The sequence below is a fragment of the Armigeres subalbatus genome, chromosome 3 (assembly GCF_024139115.2).
Source record: "Armigeres subalbatus isolate Guangzhou_Male chromosome 3, GZ_Asu_2, whole genome shotgun sequence".
Classification (NCBI taxonomy): Eukaryota; Metazoa; Arthropoda; class Insecta; order Diptera; family Culicidae; genus Armigeres; species Armigeres subalbatus.
This window is the reverse complement of record NC_085141.1, coordinates 336,671,915-336,694,659: the sequence shown is the minus strand read 5'-3', so window position 1 is coordinate 336,694,659 and position 22,745 is coordinate 336,671,915. Positions and strand designations below refer to the sequence as shown.

General features: G+C 41.8%; 1 protein-coding gene across 1 annotated transcript in view; it reads left to right on the top strand.

The window, feature by feature from the left end:
• Positions 1–5,796, top strand: part of LOC134221344 (uncharacterized) — a 123,002-nt gene extending 117,206 nt beyond the window's left edge. Inside the window, exon 4 of the mRNA XM_062700540.1 lies at positions 4,632–5,796. Coding sequence (XP_062556524.1) covers positions 4,632–5,112 — 481 coding nt within the window. The 3' untranslated portion in view covers positions 5,113–5,796. The remainder of the gene's footprint in view (positions 1–4,631) is intronic.
• Positions 5,797–22,745: the final 16,949 nt, after the last annotated feature.

Below are 22,745 nucleotides of genomic sequence, written 5' to 3'. Positions count from 1 at the left end.
AGAGCTGGGCGAGCTTGTGGTTCATTCTTCGCCGCCACAAACCGTCTTCTTGCACACCGCCGAAGATGGTCCTAAGCACCCGTCTCTCGAGCATTGTCCATGTTTCATGTCCGTAGAGGACTACCGGTCTTATTAGCGTCTTGTATATGACACATTTGGTGCGGTGGCGAATCTTTTTGACCGCAGTTTCTTCTGGAGCCAGTAGTAGGCCCGACTTGCACAGATGATGCGCCTTCGTATTTCACGACTAACGTTGTTGTCAGCCGTTAGCAAGGATCCGAGGTAAACGAATTCCTCGACCACCTCGAAGGTATCCCCGTCTATCGTAACACTGCTTCCCAGGCGGGCCCTGTCGCGCTCGGTTCCGCCCACAAGCATGTACTTTGTCTTTGACGCATTCACCACCAGTCCAACTTTTGTTGCTTCACGTTTCAGGCGGGTGTACAGTTCTGCCACCTTTGCAAATGTTCGGCCGACAATGTCCATGTCATCCGCGAAGCAAATAAATTGACTGGATCTGTTGAAAATCGTACCCCGGCTGTTACACCCGGCTCTCCGCATGACACCTTCTAGCGCAATGTTGAACAACAGGCACGAAAGTCCATCACCTTGTCTTAGTCCCCGGCGCGATTCGAACGAACTGGAGTGTTCGCCCGAAATCTTCACACAGTTTTGCACACCATCCACCGTTGCTTTGATCAGTCTGGTAAGCTTCGCAGGGAAGCTGTTCTCGTCCATAATTTTCCATAGCTCTACGCGGTCTATACTGTCGTATGCCGCCTTGAAATCAACGAACAGATGGTGCGTTGGGACCTGGTATTCACGGCATTTTTGAAGGATTTGCCGTACAGTAAAGATCTGGTCCGTTGTCGAGCGGCCGTCAACGAAGCCGGCTTAATAACTTCCCACGAACTCGTTCACTAATGGTGACAGACGACGGAAGATGATCTAGGATATCACTTTGTAGGCGGCATTAAGGATGGTGATCGCTCGAAAGTTCTCACACTCCAGTTTGTCGCCTTTCTTGTAGATGGGGCATATAACCCCTTCCTTCCACTCCTCCGGTAGCTGTTCGGTTTCCCAGATTCTGACTATCAGTATGTGCAGGCAAGTGGCCAGCTTTTCCGGGCCTATCTTGATGAGCTCAGCTCCGATACCATCCTTACCAGCTGCTGTATTGGTCTTTAGCTGTTGAATGGCATCCTTAACTTCCCTCAAGGTGGGGGCTGGTTGGCTTCCATCGTCCGCTGAACTGACGTAGTCATCTCCTCCGCTGCCTTGACTTTCACTGCCTGTACTCTCAGCGCCATTCAGATGTTCCTCGTAGTGCTGCTTCCACCTTTCGATCACCACACGTTCGTCCGTCAAGATGCTCCTATCCTTATCCCGGCACATTTCGGCTCGCGGCACGAAGCCTTTGCGGGATGCGTTGAGCTTCTGATAGAACTTGCGTGTATCTTGAGAACGGCACAACTGTTCCATCTCCTCGCACTCCGCTTCTTCCAGGCGGCGTTTCTTCTCCTGAAAAGGCGGGTCTGCTGTCTCCGCTTCCGTCTATAACGTTCCACGTTCTGCCGGGTACCTTGCTGCAGCGCGACCGCCCGCGCTGCGTCCTTCTCCTCCAGAATCTGTCTGCACTCTTCGTCGAACCAATCGTTCCGTCGACTTCGACCCACATACCCGACGTTGTTCTCCGCTGCGTCGTTAATGGCTGCTTTAACTGTACACCAGCAGTCCTCAAGAGGGGCCCCATCGAGCTCACCCTCTTCCGGCAACGCTGCCTCGAGATGCTGCGCATATGCAGTGGCGACATCAGGTTGCTTCAGTCGCTCTAGGTCGTACCGCGGCGGTCGTCGGTACCGAACATTGTGGATGACGGATAGTTTTGGGCGCAGTTTAACCATCACCAGATAGTGGTCCGAGTCGATGTTAGCGCCACGATATGTCCTGACGTCGATAATGTCGGAGAAGTGCCGTCCATCAATCAGAACGTGGTCGATTTGTGATTCTGTCTGCAGTGGTGATCTCCAGGTGTACCGATACGGGAGGCTGTGTTGGAAGTAGGTGCTACGAATGGCCATATTCTTGGAGGCGGCGAAATCAATTAGTCGTAGGCCGTTTTCGTTCGTCAGCCGGTGAGCGCTGAACTTTCCAATAGTCGGTCTAAACTCCTCCTCTTGGCCAACCTGAGCGTTCAAATCTCCTATGATGATTTTGATATCGTGGCTTGGGCAGCTGTCGTACTCACGTTCCAGCTGCGCGTAGAATGCGTCCTTATCATCATCAGTGCTTCCGGAGTGTGGGCTATGGACGTTGATTATGCTGAAGTTGAAGAACCGGCCTTTGATCCTCAACCTGCACATTCTTTCATTGATCGGCCACCACCCGATCACGCGTCTTTGCATATCGCCCATCACTATGAAAGCTGTTCCCAGCTCGTGTGTGTTGCCGCAGCTCTGGTAGATGGTATGATTACCTCTAAACGTTCGCACCATTGATCCCTTCCAACAAACCTCCTGCAGCGCTACGATGCCGAATCCACGGTCCTTGAGCACATCGGCGAGTATGCGTGTGCTCCTGATGAAGTTGAGAGATTTCCAGTTCCACGAACTGAGTTTCCAATCGCTAGTCCCTTTTCGTCGCAGTGGTCTTCGCCGATGGTTCCGGTCCGTACTCTCTTGTTGATTGTTCGTTGCTTATGATTTTTAAAGGCTGGCTTGCAGGGCCTGACACCAAACCCCTAAATTTCCGGAGGACCATTCCTCCTTATTTCCGGTGGACCATGGTGCACAGTTTCACTTAGAGTCCCTCGCTGGCACTCGGACGATGATCAGCCGCCCTAACATGGAGAACAGACGCTGTTGTGAGCCGATCCTGACATGGAGAACAGACGCTCAATAAGATTTGCACCTCCGAAGAGGAGCAAACCCCCTTCCCTGTCAGCATACGACCATAGTTCCCACTGGGGTTGGTTACCTGATCTTCCCTAAGGTTGCTCGTATCCCGGCCAGCACCGCGGGAGGTAGGGATAGGAGTTGCTGGGTAAGAGGTAAGGACCGCGAGATGGGGTCTATTTTATTCCTTCAGGTACGCGAAGTACCAATGGTACGCTTTACCCAGCATTTGCCGTGCCTGACTGAAGCATAAAATGTCTTGATTCTCGAGCTTTGCAGCAATATGTTGATATAGTTTGTACGATGTTTATAAAAAATGTGAAAATTTACAGAGAATTATAAATTTTCTTGGCTTTCATACAATTTGTATGGAGCGGAAAAATATTTAAAAACTTTGCACACATTTTTCTCAAAAGTAACTTTTTGTCACTTACACCCCTTTGCGTTTGACCCCCCCCCCCTTCTTCTTCTTCTTCTTCAATGGCTCTACATTCCAACTGGAACTTGGCCTAGCTTTTCAACTTAGTATTCTATTAGCATTTCCTCAGTTATTAATTGAAAGCTTTTCTATGCCTGCCATTGCATGAGTTTGTATCTTGTGTGGCAAGTACAAGGAATACAGTATGCCCAGGGAGTCGAGAAAGTTTCAAACCTGGAATCATCCTAAACCGGATCGAGAATCGAACTCGCTTTCTCCGGATTGGCAATCCTACGCCTTTGCTCGCAAGGCTACTAGAAACCCCGACCCCCCTATCTGCCATAATTTTGTTATGAATTCTCTGTCCCTGATGAAGCAAAGAATGTTCCACGATCGTCCTAAACATGGTTAAAACACAAAGTTACCAGGGATAACTTTGTTCTTCCCAAAATCATAATTTGTGATACTTTTAGTTATATTCATCACTTTTCATGTAACACATCGAGTTATATGTTTGTTCAATTGAAAACATATTTCGTAACGTTAATTAATTAAGACTTTAAGAAGTTTTGTTCCATTCTTCGTTATTTTAACTACAAATAGTACATGTTTTATAACAACCTCTGTTACAAAAAAAATGTTACAGAATAACAAGTTCTCTGATATAAATCTGTTACTATCTGCTGGTCGGGCAGTCACCCATCGATCACCTCACCTGAAATTGTGTGTTCCTGGCGTCCGGTGCGTGTGGTCGTAACTTTATTATACTGCCACCTGAAGTGCTCACCGTAACGCTGATTGCACCCATTTTTTTTTCAAACCGTTTCGTGGTGATATGGATTCCGACAATTTATATGCACATGTTGGCATTGTTATCGCTCTAACAAATATGTTACAATTTCCAGGAAGCCTGTGCAAATGCATTTAAATTTAAATCTAATCTGAAGTGCATCGTACCAGTCAAAAATAAGCAGACTTATTGTGTTAGTACTGCTTCTATTGAATATCATTTTTCATAAATATGTTATGGATGATACAATGTGATTTGTTTTATAGCACCCAGTAGATTAGTTGACACAGTACTGAAACAAAATAGTTGTTTAATTGTATGCAGTAGACCGAATCATAATTTCATTGCTAACATTGTAAAAACGCTTGGGAAACTATGAAGTTTTCTACATATCATATAACTATAACTGTCAATGCCATCTCACATGTAGTATTCTGCCAACTAACATCCTAACGAATTCATCCAAATTCGGACTTTTTCTCCACCTCTTTTCCGTCTGCTTTTATTTCTCCTTGAAAAAAAAAAACAGAATCCTGCATGAAAAGCGACAGGCTCTTGACGCAATTGAGCTGCTAAAGCTGATCGCCAAGCAGAATGCCACCATCCCGAGCATCGTGCACAACATCCCGGGTGGTGAGCCTAACAACGACGACGACGACGAAGATAACGATGGTGACGATGACAATTACGTGGAGGGTTGCAGCAGCAGTAGGAGTATCTTGGGCGGTGGTTACCCACTGCCCGCAGCCCCGGACGATGTCGACGGTAGCAGCAGTAGTGCCAACCAGAGGAGAAGCAGCAGCAGCAGCATTAGCAGTGGCAAACAAATCACCCTCGAGTTGGATCCCCGAACACTAGCCACCTTCCATCATCAGTACCAGCAGGATCCGCTTAGCGCTTCCGGAACCCTGGTGCATCCCGCGGTCAATGCCGCGGCCTCCGCGGATCTTGCGAATGCTTCCCTGGACAGTGATGCAGTCGCCCACCGTGGTGATACGTCGAACATTTGATATATGGTTTATCAGATCAACTTTTGCCACAAGTAAGTTTCGATTCAATTGTGCTCAATGGTTCAAATCAAAACACAAACGAACAAACCACGTTGTACAAATTGTTGTTGAAAGGAATCTTTTCTGGTGTTGAGTTTTGAGAATGGATTCCATGATTTTGCAGTCGAGCTGTCGAGAAAACTCTATGATGTTGATCGAAGAAAATCAAAAGAAATAGTAACATATTTTATTGTGATCAGAAACACGTTGATGATACGAATTGCATGAAATAAGTAGAACAAAAGAAGTCATAAAAACACGAAACATGTACACTGTCAACAAGATATCTGCCCATACGGATTGCCTTAATTTAGTTAATTAAATATATGCGATTTGGGATTGGATTTAATGCATACGAAAACTAATTCGTGTACACAAGACGGTATAACCTAGAAGCAGCTGATCGAACAGAACATGGTCTGATAGTTCATTGATAGATTTGAATAATCTGTGAGGGCATCATATTCAGAAGTATTAGCGTTTCAGCCTAAAACAACTTTTTTTTTATAATTTTCAATCAAATGAAGATTTGAAAACCTTCAAAAGCATTTTAATCTCCATCTCCTAATGTTCGTTTCCAAAGTCATAAAATTTAATATTTCTATTTTTCAAACATACTGAATGTATAGCATTAAACAAGCTGAAACAATTGGCCAATAAACATTACACCATAACCGAAAATCTTTGAGTTGTACACCGCAGAATGATGAACTGATTACTTTGTCCAAACAGCCACCGGCAGACAGCAAATATAAAAGGAAAAGCGCCCTCCAAAACTTCGTCGTAACAGCGCACCGTTTAGACCATTTGTGACCTTCGCCCACACCTTATCTTCCATCGTCGCATTGTGAATTATTTATTCTCGTTAAGGTTGACTTTTTGGATGGTATGCTCAATGGGAGTTTGATGCTCGGCAGTAAGTACAGTGGCCTACAATTTCCTCGGACATGTTTTACGAGCCTGTCGAGTTGTTATTTATTTACCCATCTTCGCTTCCTAACGAGATGTGAAATATTAGGTTTCTCTCCCCTTACTGCTCCCGTTCGAGGGTTTTCTGTTTACGAATGAAATGTAAACTTTTTGAGCAAGGTAGCAAAGGTACAGCAGTATCACGTTCTTGCTACCTTCTTGCTATTAACGTTATGATCATCAACGAGCTGGTCTCATGTCATCCAATTTGTGACCACTCGTGATAATTTGATGTTTTGCTGTATGGGTTAACAACAAGAAAGGGGAAGATTTTTTTTTCAACTGTTATAGGGGAACGGTTCGGCACTTCAACCCATAGCTCCTATTTCCATTCCATCAAAAACAAAGCAATGAAAAGGAATTTGGTTTGTTTCTTATTTTTGTGATTTTTTTCAGGAATGTTAGCAAAAAGAAGCGACGAGATTGGTGCTGTATTTCTTTGTTTTGCGATGAGATGAATATATGTTTAGTGAGATGGAAATCGGAACAGTTACCCTATTTTTAATTCAGATAAAGGGACGCCACGGTTAAAAATCTGTCACGGCCCTGATTTAAAATTTGTAGAAGTCTACGTTATTCAAAAGCGTATTACCAGAGCTTAGTGATTAATCATAGATTTAATCATGATTAATGAATAATGAGTTATTGTGTGTGCGTGTGTGTATGTGCGTCATACTCAATCGCTCACCCAACTGGGGGCGTTGGTCAAGTACTACTACGAATAATTTGATCAGATCTCATGCTCCGTAATGGTGCCCTTTTTGTTACAAAGATTAGTACCACAAAATTCAGGGAATGGGATGTACTAATCGTTCATAACAGGTAAAGCAAAACTTTACAAGGACACCCTTATTCGTACTAACTACTCGATTGGATCTTAACATTTAACAAATATTTGAGGGATGTTATGATCGTAAGCAACACTTTTCCAGGACATAACTTATTCAAACGGTTTTCAGACTCTATTATCATCAAACAACCACTTCATTTTTTTTATTTTTTTCAGTGGGACTAGTTGACTCGAGACTCGAGATTCGAGTCAAAAGTAACATGGAACAATTATGCAAATAACGGCAGTACAGTAATGGCATTAAAAGAAAAGACCTGGAACGTACTCATAGTTCTCCTTCGTCACTAATCAGCTGCATATTTCCGACAATAATCAGCAGGTTCAATCAGCAGCTGGCAGCCATAACAGAGTAAAAACGCTTTATTTCCTTTTTCCCCTGCGTTTTGGGCTTCTCTAAAGCCCAGGCTAACCAAAAAAGGGGTTTTCGATAGTGACCAATTTGAAAAACAATCCTTTACGCTGAATAATGAATAATGAGTTATTTAATCATTATTCATTAATCTTATTCATCCAGAAAATATGATTTAATCATTAATCACTAATCGTCAATCATAGAATTTTGCATTTAATCATTAATCACTAATCATATTCAAAATTGTTTTGACTATATTCATTTTTCATCAATCTGCAATGCAATGATTAGCATAAATCGCTTTTATTCATTAATCTTTAATCATAATCATAGTACTTTTATAACTTTTTTTATAACCCAATTTGGTAGCCTTAGAGAAAGATTACTTGATTATTGATCATTACGCTAATAATTCAAAATAATTATTCATAACCATTAATCATATCGATCGTTAATCATTATTCATATACATATTGTGTCAATATTTAATCACGATCGGTAATCGTTAATCATATTCCAAACGTTTGTTCATTAATTATATACGTTAGCCATTGTCAAAAATTAATTCAATCGTTAATCATAATCATTAATCATTGTCAAAAATGAATTAAACAGTTGAATGATTTAATCATAACAAATTTAATCATTCATTGGAAGCTTAAATTATTAACGCTCTGGTTATAACAACGTAGATATTCTGATTTTTTCCGGGGGAACTCCGAAAAATCTCCGTAGCATTTTCCGTAGGCGTTCCAAAGAGTTTCATGTGTTAAATTATACGAGTTCTTCTTCTTCTTATTGGCATTACATCCCCACACTGGGACAGAGCCGCCTCGCACCTTAGTATTCATTAAGCACTTTCACAGTTGTTAACTGCGAGGTTTCTAAGCCAGTTTACCATTTTTGCATTCGTATATCGTGAGGCTAACACGATGATTCTTTTATGCCCAGGAAAGTCGAGACAATTTCCAATCCGAAAATTTTCTAGACCTGTACCGGAAATCGAACCCAGCATGGTCTTGCTTTGTAGCCGCGCGTCTTACCTCACGGCTAAGGAGGGCCCCAATTATATGAGTATGAGTTATATGAGTTATCCGGAAAAACTCGAAGAGTTTTCCGAGAAAATTACGAAGAATTTCCCGAAAAAAAGAGAATATTGCGAATAATTTTCCCAAAAATATTCAAAAAAAAATTCCCAAGGATACTCTGAAGGAAATCCAAAGAGTTCCCTAGTAAATTTCGAAGAATATTCCCAAAAAATCCTACGAATTTCTTGAAAAAAATTCAAATTTCGGATTATTTGAAGAGTTTTCCAAAAAAAATCCAAGAATTGCTCAATTCCGGAAATTTTGAAAAAGTTCCCGCGAAAATTAAGAAGTCTCCTAAAAAAAAATCCTAAGAAATTTCTTTGTAATTTCCGAGGAATCTCTGAGGAAAATCCTAAGAAATTTCGGAGGAAATTTCGAAGAATTTCCCGAAGAAAACCCCGATCGTGTTCCCACGGAAATTCCGATGAGTTTTCCGAGGTAATCAAGTAGAATTTACCAGAAGTATTCTGAAGAATTTCGCCGAACAAGTTTGGTGAATATCGCAAGGAATCTCTGAAGAAAATACGAAGAAATTCCTGAGGACATTCCGAATACCCCGAAGAAAATGCGAAGAAATTCTATTCCAATAAAAAAATCCCAAATAATTCATTAAAAAAATCTTGAGAATTTTCCGAGAAAGTTGGAAGTAATTTCCCAAAAAAAATCCTGGTAAATTCCTGATAAAAATCCGGAGAATTTCCCCAAAAAATTCTATGAACCACACGAGGAAGAAAATCCGAAGAATTTCCCGAAGAATGTCCGAAAAACTTTCCAAGGGTGTTCCGAAGAATTGCTCTAGTAATATTTCAAGAATTTTCCGAGGCGCCAATAACGAGCAAAATCACGCCGACAATTTCCGTACTGGTACAAACCCTTAGGGGCAAGCCAGAGTAAACGCGACGTGCGATGCGACGCGACGCGACAGTGCAATTTGACAGCCTGTTGATAATGATTGTTATTCTTTTACGTGAGTCGCGTCGCATCGCATCGCTTGTCGCGTTTACTCTGGCTTACCCCTTATTCAGGAATAACAACACTTCATTACTTTTGTTCGATTTTTTGAGCATCCCATACTTTGCACCGTAAAATGTGCACAACGATCCATGAAAAATGAAAAACAATCCATAAATGAAACCTGACGCTTTCATAAATCCATAAAATAGTTCAAAAGTATCCAATAAGAATAATTTTAAGATCCATAACTACGGCAATAAATAGGGAAATATGTTCCATTAGACATGACCAGGAAAAACAATAAGGTTATTCACTTAACTGCATAAGCAACTGCGTATCTGATTATTGAAATGTTTGACACACATCTTTAATCATATCACAAGGAACATATTTCTATACGATTCTGCTATTTCCCTATGAACATATATTTAACAAATGATCTGGAAATTGATCCATAAAAAACTATATTTTGGTTCATAATAATGCAAATTTGCGCAAGGATCAAAGTGTGCTGTTTTGCGGAAAAGAAGTATTTTTCTCGTGTCAAAATTTCGCTTCACGAATCATGGGCCGAAAGCACAATTCGGCTGGTGCTTTCAACATAGAAAAATCAAGTGGTTTTGTGAATTGAACTACATTTCGTCAGAATCTATATTTAGAAAAAGTGCTAAAAATATTCTGTTCAACAGATTGAGACCGCTTGAAGAGTCCTTCGTCGGCGAATACCAAGCAGGTTTTCGTGAGGCCCGATCAACGACGGATCAAATGTTTACCCTGAGACAAATCCTCGATAAATTCCGGGAGTACAACTTGCAGACACATCATCTGTTTATTTATTTCAAAGCGGCGTACGATTCAGTGAAACGGAATGAATTATGGCAAATTATGCTTGAACATGGTTTTCCGGCGAAACTGATACCGCTGATTCGTTTAACGTTGGACGGATCGAAATCAAGTGTAAGGGTTGCGGATGAAATATCGACGTCATTTGTTACCTTAGATGGATTAAAGCAGGGTGATGCACTCTCGAACCTACTGTTCAATATAGCGCTCGAGGGAGCGATTAGGAGAGCTGGTGTGCAAAGAAGCGGTACCATTATCACAAAATCGCATATACTCCTGGGATTTGCGGACGATATCGATATTATCGGAATTGATCGCCGTGCCGTGGAAGAGGCTTTTGCGCCTTTTAAGAGGGAGACATTTAGGATTGGACTCACGATCAATACCAGCAAAACGAAGTACATGGTTGCTGGCAATCAACGTGGGTTCATTAGTGGTGGTGGTAGCGAAATAGTGCTGGATGGTGAAAAATTTGAAGTGGTAGAAGAATTTGTGTATCTTGGAACATTAGTGACGTGCGATAATGATGTTACCCGCGAGGTGAAAAGGCGTATTGCAGCTGCAAATAGGGCTTATTACGGACTTCGTAACCAGTTTAAGTCCCGTAGTCTGCAAACGAAAACAAAACTCGCGCTGTATACTACTCTGATTCTTCCGGTGGCTTTATACGGCCATGAGACATGGACGTTAAAGGAGGCTGATCGGAGAGCTTTCGGAGTGTTTGAGCGTAAGGTGCTGCGAACAATACTCGGCGGTAAACAGGAGAACGGTATCTGGCGGCGTCGCATGAATCACGAATTGTACCAGGTGTATAAAGGGCGTGTATATACAACACGGCAGACTACGGTGGGCTGGTCACGTTGTTCGTATGCCGGAAGAACGACAAGCGAAGATAATATTTAGTAGAGAACCCGGAAGAGGCCGCAGGCTTCGTGGAAGGCCGCGTACACGATGGCTTTTTGCAGTTGAAGAGGACCTGAGGGCGCTCAATGTTCAGGGCGACTGGAAGCGATTGGCCCAGGATCGAGTCCAGTGGAGAAGGATACTCCATTCGGCGTAGGTTCATCGAAGAGCTGTAGCCCATCAAGTATCAAGTAAGTAGCTAATTAAGACATGGCCCTGTGACGACTGATTGTTACCCCAGCAGCACCCATGTTCCATGTGGGTTACTGCAACTTATATATAACCAGAGTCAGTCACAATCTAGGATGTCACAATCAAGTTGTTTCAACATTTTTTGTCTGACTTGTACTGCTCGGGTAGTGGTAGCAGATCTTTCTTTGTAGCATCGATAAAGATTGCTGCTTTAAATCTATCTTAGGAAAAGAATGTCGTGTTGGAAATTGGATATCAATATCCCTAAAATTTCAGTTTGCGGAGGACTTCAGAAAATGATTTTGAAACTGCATATCAGGTGTGAGGAATAAATCATCAGACGGTTGAACGGAGGATGAAGGAGTCGTCAATTAGGATTGATCTTTCAAGTTTGGAATAGGACGATGCGCAAATGTAACAGCAGTTTGTCAAGAATAACGATACAGCGCAGATTAAGTGTGGAGCTTTATAGCGGATTGTATCATGAACGCTCTTTTTAAGATTATTGCCAGTTAATATATGCCTTTGAAGTTTCTGGTTGCCGGGTATGGATTAAATTTTGAAACAATATATTTTTTTTTCACAATTTGAATATAACGACTAAAACTAAATACGCGCTGGATTTTAAGATCCTGGGGTTTTAATTACACAACAGTCCCATATGATTTTATGGATTATATAATAAGCCCAATTGTAAGCAAAAGTGGCCTTGGACTGGTCTTGAAATATCAGGCAGTCTGAAATAGGTCTTATAAATAGCACTTTCTAACTCCCGGATCAAATCTGACTGTAAAACGAACAGTGGGTAATGTCTGTGACATAACCGCTAAGTGGACGTAGGACTTGACTTGACCATGCCTTTAAGATACATAATATGTCTAAATTTCTCACATCAACTATTTTGGATAAATAATCGGCGTTGCATACCATTCCTTGGCAAAATCTTCTCATCAAACCGACACAGAAATCAAATCTACCTCGAACAAAAATCATAAAAAAAATTCAGGAAGTATCTGTCCGGTCACGAAACATTAGCCTCGACAGTGGCAACCTTCCCACTGAAGGACTGCCTGAAATAAACCACAAGTTGGCTCAGCAGGGGATGTAGACTGTATCTCAGCCCTTCCACTGAAGGGCCTTCTAATCCGTGCGATAGCGACTGAAGGAGAACATTATGTTTAACTCTTAGAGCCTTGAAAAAAGCTGTTTGCTTCGGCTAAGTGCAAAAAGTGAGAAAACGATCTTTTCAAATAACCGCGAATTTCTAGTGATGGCAGAGATGCATCCTGAACAGAACATGAGCCAAGAGCGTGCCTTGGTGTTCTAAGTTTTGAACTCTGAACACAGTTCAGTGTGCACTGGGTTGGTACGCAAGCAAAACGATCATGATAACTAAGATTCCTTAGATTTGGAACTACGCAAAAACATACGAGCATGCTTGATTTCTATCCGTTAGATGCCCACGTGTTCCATTACTAGCCGAAAAATGAGTAGCATGCCGTCGCTTGAGTTTGTTTTCCTAGGATACAAGTTGCTAAGTAAGGTCAGTTCTCTTGAACAGTGTGCAGTGTTCAGAACGTTTTGAACACGAACACGCGTTCTCGTGTTCAGATGCATCTCTGAGTGATGGTATAAAAAAGACTGAATGCTCTGCGAGCGAATGCACTTTTCTTTTATACCTTATTTTGAATCTTCTCTGCTTCCCAATTGGTGGGCCAATCAGCTAGTGTCTTGTATCCCGCTTCTTTGTCAGCCAAAGCGTCATCATCATCAACGCGTTCGAAAAGGGCATCTTCTTTTTTACGCTTGTTGCTCGCTGCTGGCGTCTATTTCCTAACGGGATTTTTCGCTAGATACAGGCCAATAAGCCGGGCAAGCGAGCTTAGAATTGCAGTTCAGGTGGGAAGTAGGGTGTTCTTTTCTGAGACAACATTGTTAGTAGTAGAAGGAAGGAAACACCCGGACATGGGATTTCGGGTGATAAGATTTAGAATTGGTAACATAAAGGTACTAATCCCAAGTACCAATTTGCGACAATATACAGTAGATTGCTCAATTCAAGCTTTGTCTGGTGGGGGGCGGGTGTCGCGGGGAGGGTTCTCTTCGTCGACTTCCCTCATTTGAATGGAGGTGACAGGCAGGAATTTCTTTGCAGTTTATCACCTCAGAATGCAAGTTCGCATTGTTTTTTCGTTCTGAAGTGATAAACCACAGAGAGATCTGCTGCTTGTCACTTTTGTTTAAGGGAGGGGGTCGAGATGGAGCTTGAATTGAGCATTGTATAGCCACCCACGATTTGTACAATCACATATGCTATGCTATGCTATGCTATGCTATGCTATGCTATAAGATTTAGAATTGGTAACATGGGACGATCATTCAGTCACGTTCGCTTTGTGTGCGGTCAGTATCAAACAATGTTTATCTATAGATATTTTTTTATCAATTCCAAAAAATCCAACATTTGATGAAAAATCGATTGATAGTTTATTAATGTTTGAGCTGTTATTGTTGTTTTTTTTATCCGAATAAGATTATGTGAGAGATTTGGACATCTCATGAATCTTTAAAGGCATGGTCAAGTAAAGTCCTTCGTCCACTTCGTGGTTAAATCAGAAAAAATATCCACTATTAGTTTTGACGCTATTTATGAAAATCACGCATAAAATTTTATCTCTAGAATATTGGATTTGGCACTCAAGTACAATTTCAGGATTGTTACGACTAAGCGGATTTCGCGATTTTCGCGGATTTTGCGGTTTTCGCGGATTCGGCGCGGATTTACATAACGATTTTAGGACCTTGTGCGGATTTAGTTTTAGAAGTATTTAAACAAATGAAATTCTATATCTAAAGACGTTTATTTGAAAATTAGTTTCATGTCAATCTAGATGGGCTTTATTCTCGTTAGCAAATGTTTTCGAGAACAAAATTAACGTTTGTAGTTAGTTACTAACATCAATTTTCGGATATTAACAAACCCTGTTTGAATTCCATGGTTACAATTTTGAGCATTGATTAAACCAATGTTATGAGGAGAGGGGCGCCGCTTGTTGTCATTTTTAAACCATTCTGAAGCATGGCGGATTCAAAACATGTCTGTTGAAGGACATGAACACCCGTCTTTTAAGTGCTTCCGCAGAAATTGATTTTGATGTTGATTTTGAAAAAAAATAGTTGAAAATTTTTGAAAATGTTTTCCCGGATGAGTTTTTGCAGAGATTCCCGATTCCCGAGAAATTCCCGCAAGAATTCACGTTGCGATTTCCTTCGAAGTTTATTTAGCTATGATCACAAGAATTTCTGTGAAAAATCCTGAAAATTTAACAACAGATTTTTCGGAAGTTTTTCAGCAGGTAGTCACCAACCAATTTCTGTTAGAATTTCCCAAGCGATTTCTGTTGGAATTAATTAGGGGTGTCCACATACAGTTTCCGAAAATTACCTGCATGTTGTTTTTGAGGAATAACAAAAAAATATGAAAAAAATGAAATTCCGCATAAATTTCCGGGGAACCTTTTGCAAGAATGGAGAAATTTCCACAGATGTTCTCGGAGAAACACCCGCAGACAATTTTGGAGCGACTTCTTCAGAAATTCCAAGAAGGACCATCTATATGAGTTGTTATATCAACTGCTTTTTCCTTAATCCTATTTTCAATTTTGTGCAAACATGTGTAACGTTGAAGTTAAAACATATACTTAAAATCAGTAATATTATAAAAACGAACTCGAAAAAAAACGTTCACTAAATTGTTGTAATATTCAGCGTAATATTTAACATTGATATTTAACGTGTATTTGCTTAGAATTTAGTTTTGGGTCGCGCAGATTTGGCGCAGAATGTAATTTCATGTCGCGCGGAAATGGCGTGGATTTGATTTTAGTCGCGGCGGATTTGGCGCGGAAAATATTTCAGGATCTCCGTAACAACCCTGCAATTTCTATCCCGAAGGGAATTGAAAGCTTTGATATTGATCTCTATCATTGGCTCTCTGAAGAACCGTTTGTTTTTTGGACATGCATGCTGCATGATGTGGCTTTTCTTCAGCCTGCCTCGGCTCATCACCGATGCCGGCCGGTCTCGGCTCGACTCTGCTGCTGCTGCCGGTATCTGCTCAGCATTGCTGCTTCGTCGGGTCTGTAGGGTGGACTGCTGCTAAACTGGCTAGGTTTCGGCTGATGATGGTGGCTTCGATGACTTCATTCCCTGCTAAAAGGTGCAAGTGCTGTTCAATCGATGATGCGGTTGCTTCGCTTGTCCCGGTCAGAATGAAAGGAAAAAATCGCGTTGCGCTATTTTATGACTTCTCGGCAGACCCAGCGGCTGCTCATTCGCTGGTGTCTGCACCAATCAGAACGTGGTAATGGAATGATGCAAGAATTATGCGGTACCCATATTTATAGGTTCCCTTGATCTCAATGTTTTTCATTGAAAACAGTTTTATGCCTATTGAAACAAGTTTTTCGGGTCTTATCAAGCATGGACATGGAAGGCATACTTGAAATGTGTCGATTGAGGGGCTTACCGCAGAAATTCGTCCACTGAGACGAACGCTATTAACGTTTAAAATCTTTCAACACAGCGTAACGCGGTCGATTTGAATATTTTGAAATGACACCCGTTATAGTAAAGAGAGACGTAAGTCCTACGTCAAAACTTTGTAAAACAGACAGCTTCTTCCAAAACATCACTGTCAGACACTGGTGAAATCAGACGTCAACTCGGGACGCGTGTCGGGTCGTGATGGAGAAGATCAAAGGCCCGTCGAAGCCAGCTGAAATGTGCCCGGACAAGTTGACCCGAAACATGATCCGACCATGTGACCGCCAACACCGTACGGCAAAGAAGGAGAAGCAAACCCCGTAGATCGACAAGTGTCCAATAGCAAGCTTGTAGAAGTGACGAAACGCCTGAAAGCGAAGAAAGCCCCCGGTCCGGATGAAATACCGAACGTTGGGTTATAAGCTGCGATTCTGGCATACCCGCACATGTTCAGGAAGGCGCTGCAAAAGTGCCTAGACGAAGGCAATTTTCCAGAAATGTGGAAGATCCAGAACCTGGTGTTGCTGCCAAGGCCAGGAAAGTCACCCGGCAATCCGGCTGCGTACAAGCCTATATGCCTGTTAAACTCGGGAAGTTCCTGGAGAGGATCAATAGGCTGACATGTACAGACGGAGGACGCGGATTGTCAATTATGCAGTTTGTATTCCGTAAAGCAGTATTGACGGTGGGTCCAATTCGAACAGTTGAAGTCACCACAGCAGCGCTGCCCAGAATGCGGGTCCTCAACTATCTGTGCAATATTCTGAAAAGTTATCTTCAGGGTAGAGTTCTGATGTACGACACGAACGAAGGACATAAATCGATGCCCGTTACAACGGGTGTTCCACAGGGCTCCATACTCGGTCCAACTCTTTATAACGGGATGTATGGTGGAGTGTTGACTTTGCAGCTACCCAGGAAAGTGAAAATCGTGGATTTTGCGGACGACGTGTCACTAGCGGCGATGGGCACTTAGAGTGGAGGGTTTGTTGACGGAGACGATAAGCATGATCGAGCGCTGGATGAACGAAGATAAGTTGCGGATAGCTCACCACAAAACGGAGGTGCTATTAGTCAACAATTGTAAAGCAATCCAGCGGATGGAGATCGTCGTCGGAGGACATGCGATTGCTTCGGATTGATCACTGAAGCACCTGGGAGTTATGATCGACTGCGTTATGGGGATCCTGCTTGGGGCAATGCACTGCAAACCAAGCGAAACCAGAAAGAGCTTAAAAGTGTGTTCCGTTTGATGCCCATTCGAGTCGCGAGCGCATATAGAACAATATCGTCGGTGGCTGTATGCGTTATTGCTGGGATGCTACCCAACCGCATCACCCTGGAGGAAGACAGCGAGTGTTATTGGCGAAGAGACACCAGAAACTTAAGGAAGGAGGTGAAAATCCGTTCGATGGCGAGATGAACTCGGATTACAACAGAAAGACGAACGCGAATAAGAAACGGATAAATTTGATTTAAAACGTCTATTCAAATTGGGGCTCAAGTTTGGAATGACAATGAGGAAAAAGTAACACAAGTGCTGGTTGCTATGATAGCAACCACGTTACTATGGAACGGCGATCGCTGCTATTGGCGAAGTCGAAGCAAAATTCTTCACAAAACCAATGACAGTTCTTTATGGGTTTTTACAGTAGAGCAACAGAGACGAGGAGATGGCGGCCATGTTTCATTCAAACTCTGACAGATAGAAATGGGGTTGCCCATAGGAGTGAAGAGCAATTTGCTTCGACTTCGCGAATGTTAACACACCCTCTCAATCGGTCATTTTGACAGAGCAGTACGTCTGAATTTTTCCTGATCAGTTTCCAATTGTGTGCCTCTAGTTCATCAGGTTTTCTTTGTTTCCTCTTAGTGTTCTTCAATGCCGCTTCCTGTCTTCCTTGACGTCGATGGGCCGTATTACGAAAACCTTCTCCTACCGAAACAGCCTCATTTTTCCAATTTTGCTCAGGGATCGTTAACCTTTGAACTTCTTTACCAACCTTCTTCTTCTCACTTTCCATAAGCTTGTTGCACTTGAAATTTAACGTCTTCTTTCGTTTCGGTATCCAGACCTTTTCATCCAGTTTATGACGTTGGTTCATTTCCTTGGCTGCTGTGCTGCACGCATTCGCACAATGGTTTTCCATGATCAACTCCATTTCGAACAGACTTCCTCGTATGTAACCCGTTGTGCCATTTTTCTTTAGTATTGCCGTGTGACCAGAAAAAATTACATCGAATCCGGCTTCCGTCATTTTCTTGACCGATGGAAAATTATTTTTCAAGTTCGGTACAAACAAAGTGTTCTTGATGTTGAGCCGCACTCCTCTATTACTTACAATGCTAATATCTCCAATATGCTCGACTAACATTGCGTGACCTTTCTTCGCGAGATCGATTTCAACAGGATCACTTAGCTTAGCTTACGTAGGAACGAAAAAACAGTTTTATCTCCTACCATGTGATCACTACAGCCTGAATCCAACTTGAAATGTATTTTGCTTGCTATAGGGCACTGCACGGACTGCTTTGTCTCTTTTTCGCTTCAAAGAAATTAGAAAACAACAAGGCCAGTAAACGTCAAAATTTATGAGGAACGAAAGAGAAAGAGTTGTTTCCGTGCAGTGCCCTATTCCATCTTCGCATCGTTCACCATTTGCCATAAAGCGCTCTCTGCTTATGTCCTGCAAATGCTGCTGGAACCGTTTCTTCGAACACTTCCTCACGATCTGTTCGCTTTGACTCCTCTGCCAGCAGTCTTTGCTTAACGAGGTCCAGAGTTAACTCCTTTTCATGCACATTCTCTAAGGCTGTAACGAGCGGGTCATACGAATCTGGCAATGTTAAGAAAAGCTGCAACACCAGATTCGACTAAGGAAGCACCAGCCATTTTCAGTTGTCTCACCAATCCGTCGAACTCCAAAAAATGACTTCTCATCCCGACTCCATTTTTCATGCGTCATCCGGCGAGTAGGATTAGTGTTTAACTCGTAACCGATTTATTTGCGTAAGTTGACCCCAAACTTTCCCACATTTTTTTGTCGTTGTCTTCTCTCGGACTACCTCCAAACATTCGTCAGCCAGACAGCTTACCAACAAAGCGATCCTTTTCCTGAAATTTGATCCTCTCAGCTGCTTCTTCTGGCAAATCTTCGGTGAGAACTTCTGCGACTCCTGCCGCTTCCGAGAATAGCCTGACACTCATATTCTCCAGCATTCCCGCGGAACTGCTGAATTCCGTATGCGAGGTCCTTCTGCGTGGTGCCCATAACCTCTTGTGATATGAACTCGGATTACAACAGAAAGACGAACGCAAACAAGAAGCGGACAAGTTTTATATAAAACGTCTATTTAAATTAGGGCTCTAGCTTGGAATAAATATTAGGAAAAAGTAACACAAGTGCTGGTTGCAACCAAGAATAATACACCACTAGGTGTTCCAATCTGCCAAATTCACGAATCAGCCATCTTGGATTTTAGTATGGGAGAGCCAGCCGGTTTGTTGTCGTTTTGCACTGAAAATAAATTTTTCACCCCCGCCTTCTTCTCTCCCATAAACTTGGCAGATTGGAGCACCAAGTAGTGTATTCATCTTGCACCTTACTATGGAACGGCGATTGCTCCTATATTAACAATGTGAGTTTGCGGAAGTACGTAGAAGAATGCCTATCCTACGGGCGGACAACATCCCGGAGCGAATGTGTCACGAAGAAGGCACGTGGAATGCGGTCAGCAGAGTCGTGACGCAAATACTATCGGAGCCGCAGCATAGATGGAGAAGTGACCAGCGAATAAGCGTAGTCTCGAGGGTAAATACAGGGCAGTGAGCAGTGTTTGGCCTCGAGTCGTCGAGGCGCTCGCGAACCGGAAGTCTTCTGTCAACCGGAATCGTCGGACCGTCCTTGGCACTCGATCAACCAACGTGCTGAAAAAGAAGAAAGAAGGAGGAAGCGCTTCGGGTATGTAGGGCACCGCCAGTGCCCACCACAGGAACTGTCGAACCACCTCTGCAACCCGAAGACGAAGTCGGCGTAATGTGCGAAAGCGTCCTCTGCGATAGCCGCCGGTAGTCGGGGCACCATCAGTGCGGAAATTTTCTTCACCGGAACTGGTGGACCACCCTCGACGTCGGGGGTAGTCAGGAGGATTCGAGTTAGGAAGTTTGTGGCACGACCGCCGAGGGATCGAGACAACGTAGTAGTGGATCTCCGCAAGCCAGTCGGCGAACTAGCTTAAGCTAGAGGCCGGAGTTTTAGAAAAAGTGCATGAGCACAGCTCTCCCCATGGTCAAATTTATTGGGCATTTCATCAAAATTATGGATCATCTTTGTGTTGTTTAAGTAAATTATTTTCAGTGTGTGTCAATCGTTGAACAGTATAAAGCATAGTACGCTGCTGATACGGTATGGGTTTACGGAAAATTTGATCAAATTACCAAAGTAAATTTTACAGCTGATTAAGTATGGGAGAAATGTCACTTTTCCGTACGGAATAATCGCACAGAATATTTTTCCGTAAGGAAAAGTGACAGCTCCATTTATTTTACCCAACAGACGTTATTGGCGTTACAAAATTTGTTGGCGTCGCTACAACCAAAGTTGAGAAAAATGTTTCTCCATGACGAACATTGAACTTTATTTACTGACCGGATAGATAAATGAGATCAATATCCCCTGATTTCAACAGTATCTTTTCTCAGAAGATCAAATGATGAGATGGTTTGTAATACCTATTTTTTTTAATCATTTATCATACGTTCATGGAAAAATAGTCAGTCAGCTTTTTTGTGAATTTATTTCATGAACTATTCCTTACACATTGAAGGAACTCACAACTTTAATGAGATTCTATGTGATGTATATCAGTTTTAAAAATGAAAGGAAGCATTTAGTCGAATCTAAATTTGCCACAACAATCCCAGAAAAAACGGCAATCCATATGAGTTTAGGTGTAGGATAAATGTGAATAGCTTCATATTCACCCCCTGTTTTTGTTTCAACCTGTTTCAACATTAACAGAAAAGTTGCGAACCTCGATAATGAAAATATAAATATCTCCCCAAAGTAACCAATGAAATCCCACAGCAACCAAACCGGCTATGAAGTCAAAGCAGTGCCTTCTCCGCCACGGATGAGTGGTCGGATGGATGTAGTAGGTGAAAAGCCGGTGAAAATTTTTACTGCAATAAAATGTTTTTGCTACATGGATTTGGAGCAAGAGCTTGCTTAAAATGAATCGTTAATGTTGGATGTGGATGTGCATATTGTGTAAGTGTATTCCCAATGATGTCGTTCAAAAACTTTTCAGCATTTCAGATTATTTACTGAGCAGCGCCATATCATACATGACATTTGTGCTTGTGAAAAAACTGAAGCAGACGATGCGATTAAAAAATAATACTACCGTCTAGAAATTCAATTCTCATTCAGGATTTCAGTTACAATTGTGGGAAATCTTATTAATTTCTCAAGGGATCGCATATAATGCGCAACGGAGGGCGTGAAAAATAAAATGAGTTTTTACAATAAAGTTTCACTATTTTCATTATTAAAACAATTAATTTATTTGAAGGATGTTTTCATTGTGCTTGCCACACGAGATATATACTCATACCATGGAGAAGACTTATTTGAACCAGTTCTGCGTGTTTATAGTCCATTTTAATCGCTAACTATACTATTAGTGAATCAAATCTAGTAGGCATGCAACCGAATTTTGAAGAACAACTAACCCCATACACGCCCATGTTTTACCTAATTTCTGGAACTTTCATCGAGATTCAGACAGTGGATGCAAAAATCTTGTGATTAACATGTTTTGTTCAAGACGGTACTTTATACTTAAGAACAAGCAAATCAAAACAATAAATTTAACATTCAAGGAACCAACCAAAACCTTTATGCAAAATTCGAGGCACTATGGTTGAATCTGAACCATGTTGATCACAAATGCTGTATGAAATAACAGCACTTCTGTCAGAAAAAGCACGCCACGCAACACATGAATGTGATTTGATGAATTAATCATCTCAAACACATTAATTACAACCAAACCCTTGGAATCCAGCTACAAATCATACGGTGGATGGGTTTCGTTTTAGTACATAATTCATTCCAATGTGACATGTGTCTCTAGAATGAAAGCAAATGGCTGTTTTTTTCATGAGATAACGCGTCAAGCAGGTGTTGAAGCACCCCATCATTATTTGCACTTTTCTCTACTCCGTGATTGCAATCATGATTAGAACTTACGAAGCTGTATAGATAACAGAATGGGGCTTGAGGCTGGTCATCTACAAAGCATAAAATATTCAACTTCCCGAAGCAACTTCAGCCCGAATTTTGACCAACGTTTTGGGGTGACAAAGTCGGATCGAAAACTTGATACAATCGGGTCGAAGCAGAATACCACATTAGATCACGGCACAGTAGCGGTTAAGAACACAGAGTGCCTAAATATAAAATAAATATACGTATAAAAAAAACTATATTTGGCATCATATTGAATTTTCTTTTTATAACTTCCCGGCCCGCACAAAGCAGAATCCAGATATTCCGGATCTACTCAAAATAAGATCAAACGCGTTCTAATTCATTTGTTTCCCGGTTCGCACAAAGCACAACAAAATTTTCCGTTCTGTGTTTATAACTAATTAAACTGTATTAATATTATGTATTAGGCCGTTACAAATATTTAATTGACTTTTTGTCCTACTAGTCTCCGAAAGGTCAAGGGGGGGATAATAAAAAATAAATATTAAAATGAAAAAAAATAAAAAAAACTCCTCGGATTTGTTAAAGAATGTTTTGAAAATCCTAAAAATTATTCGAATTTCATTTTGTTGCCCCTTCAAAATATCATTTTTTGGCAAAAAAATTCGAGGGGGGGGAGACAA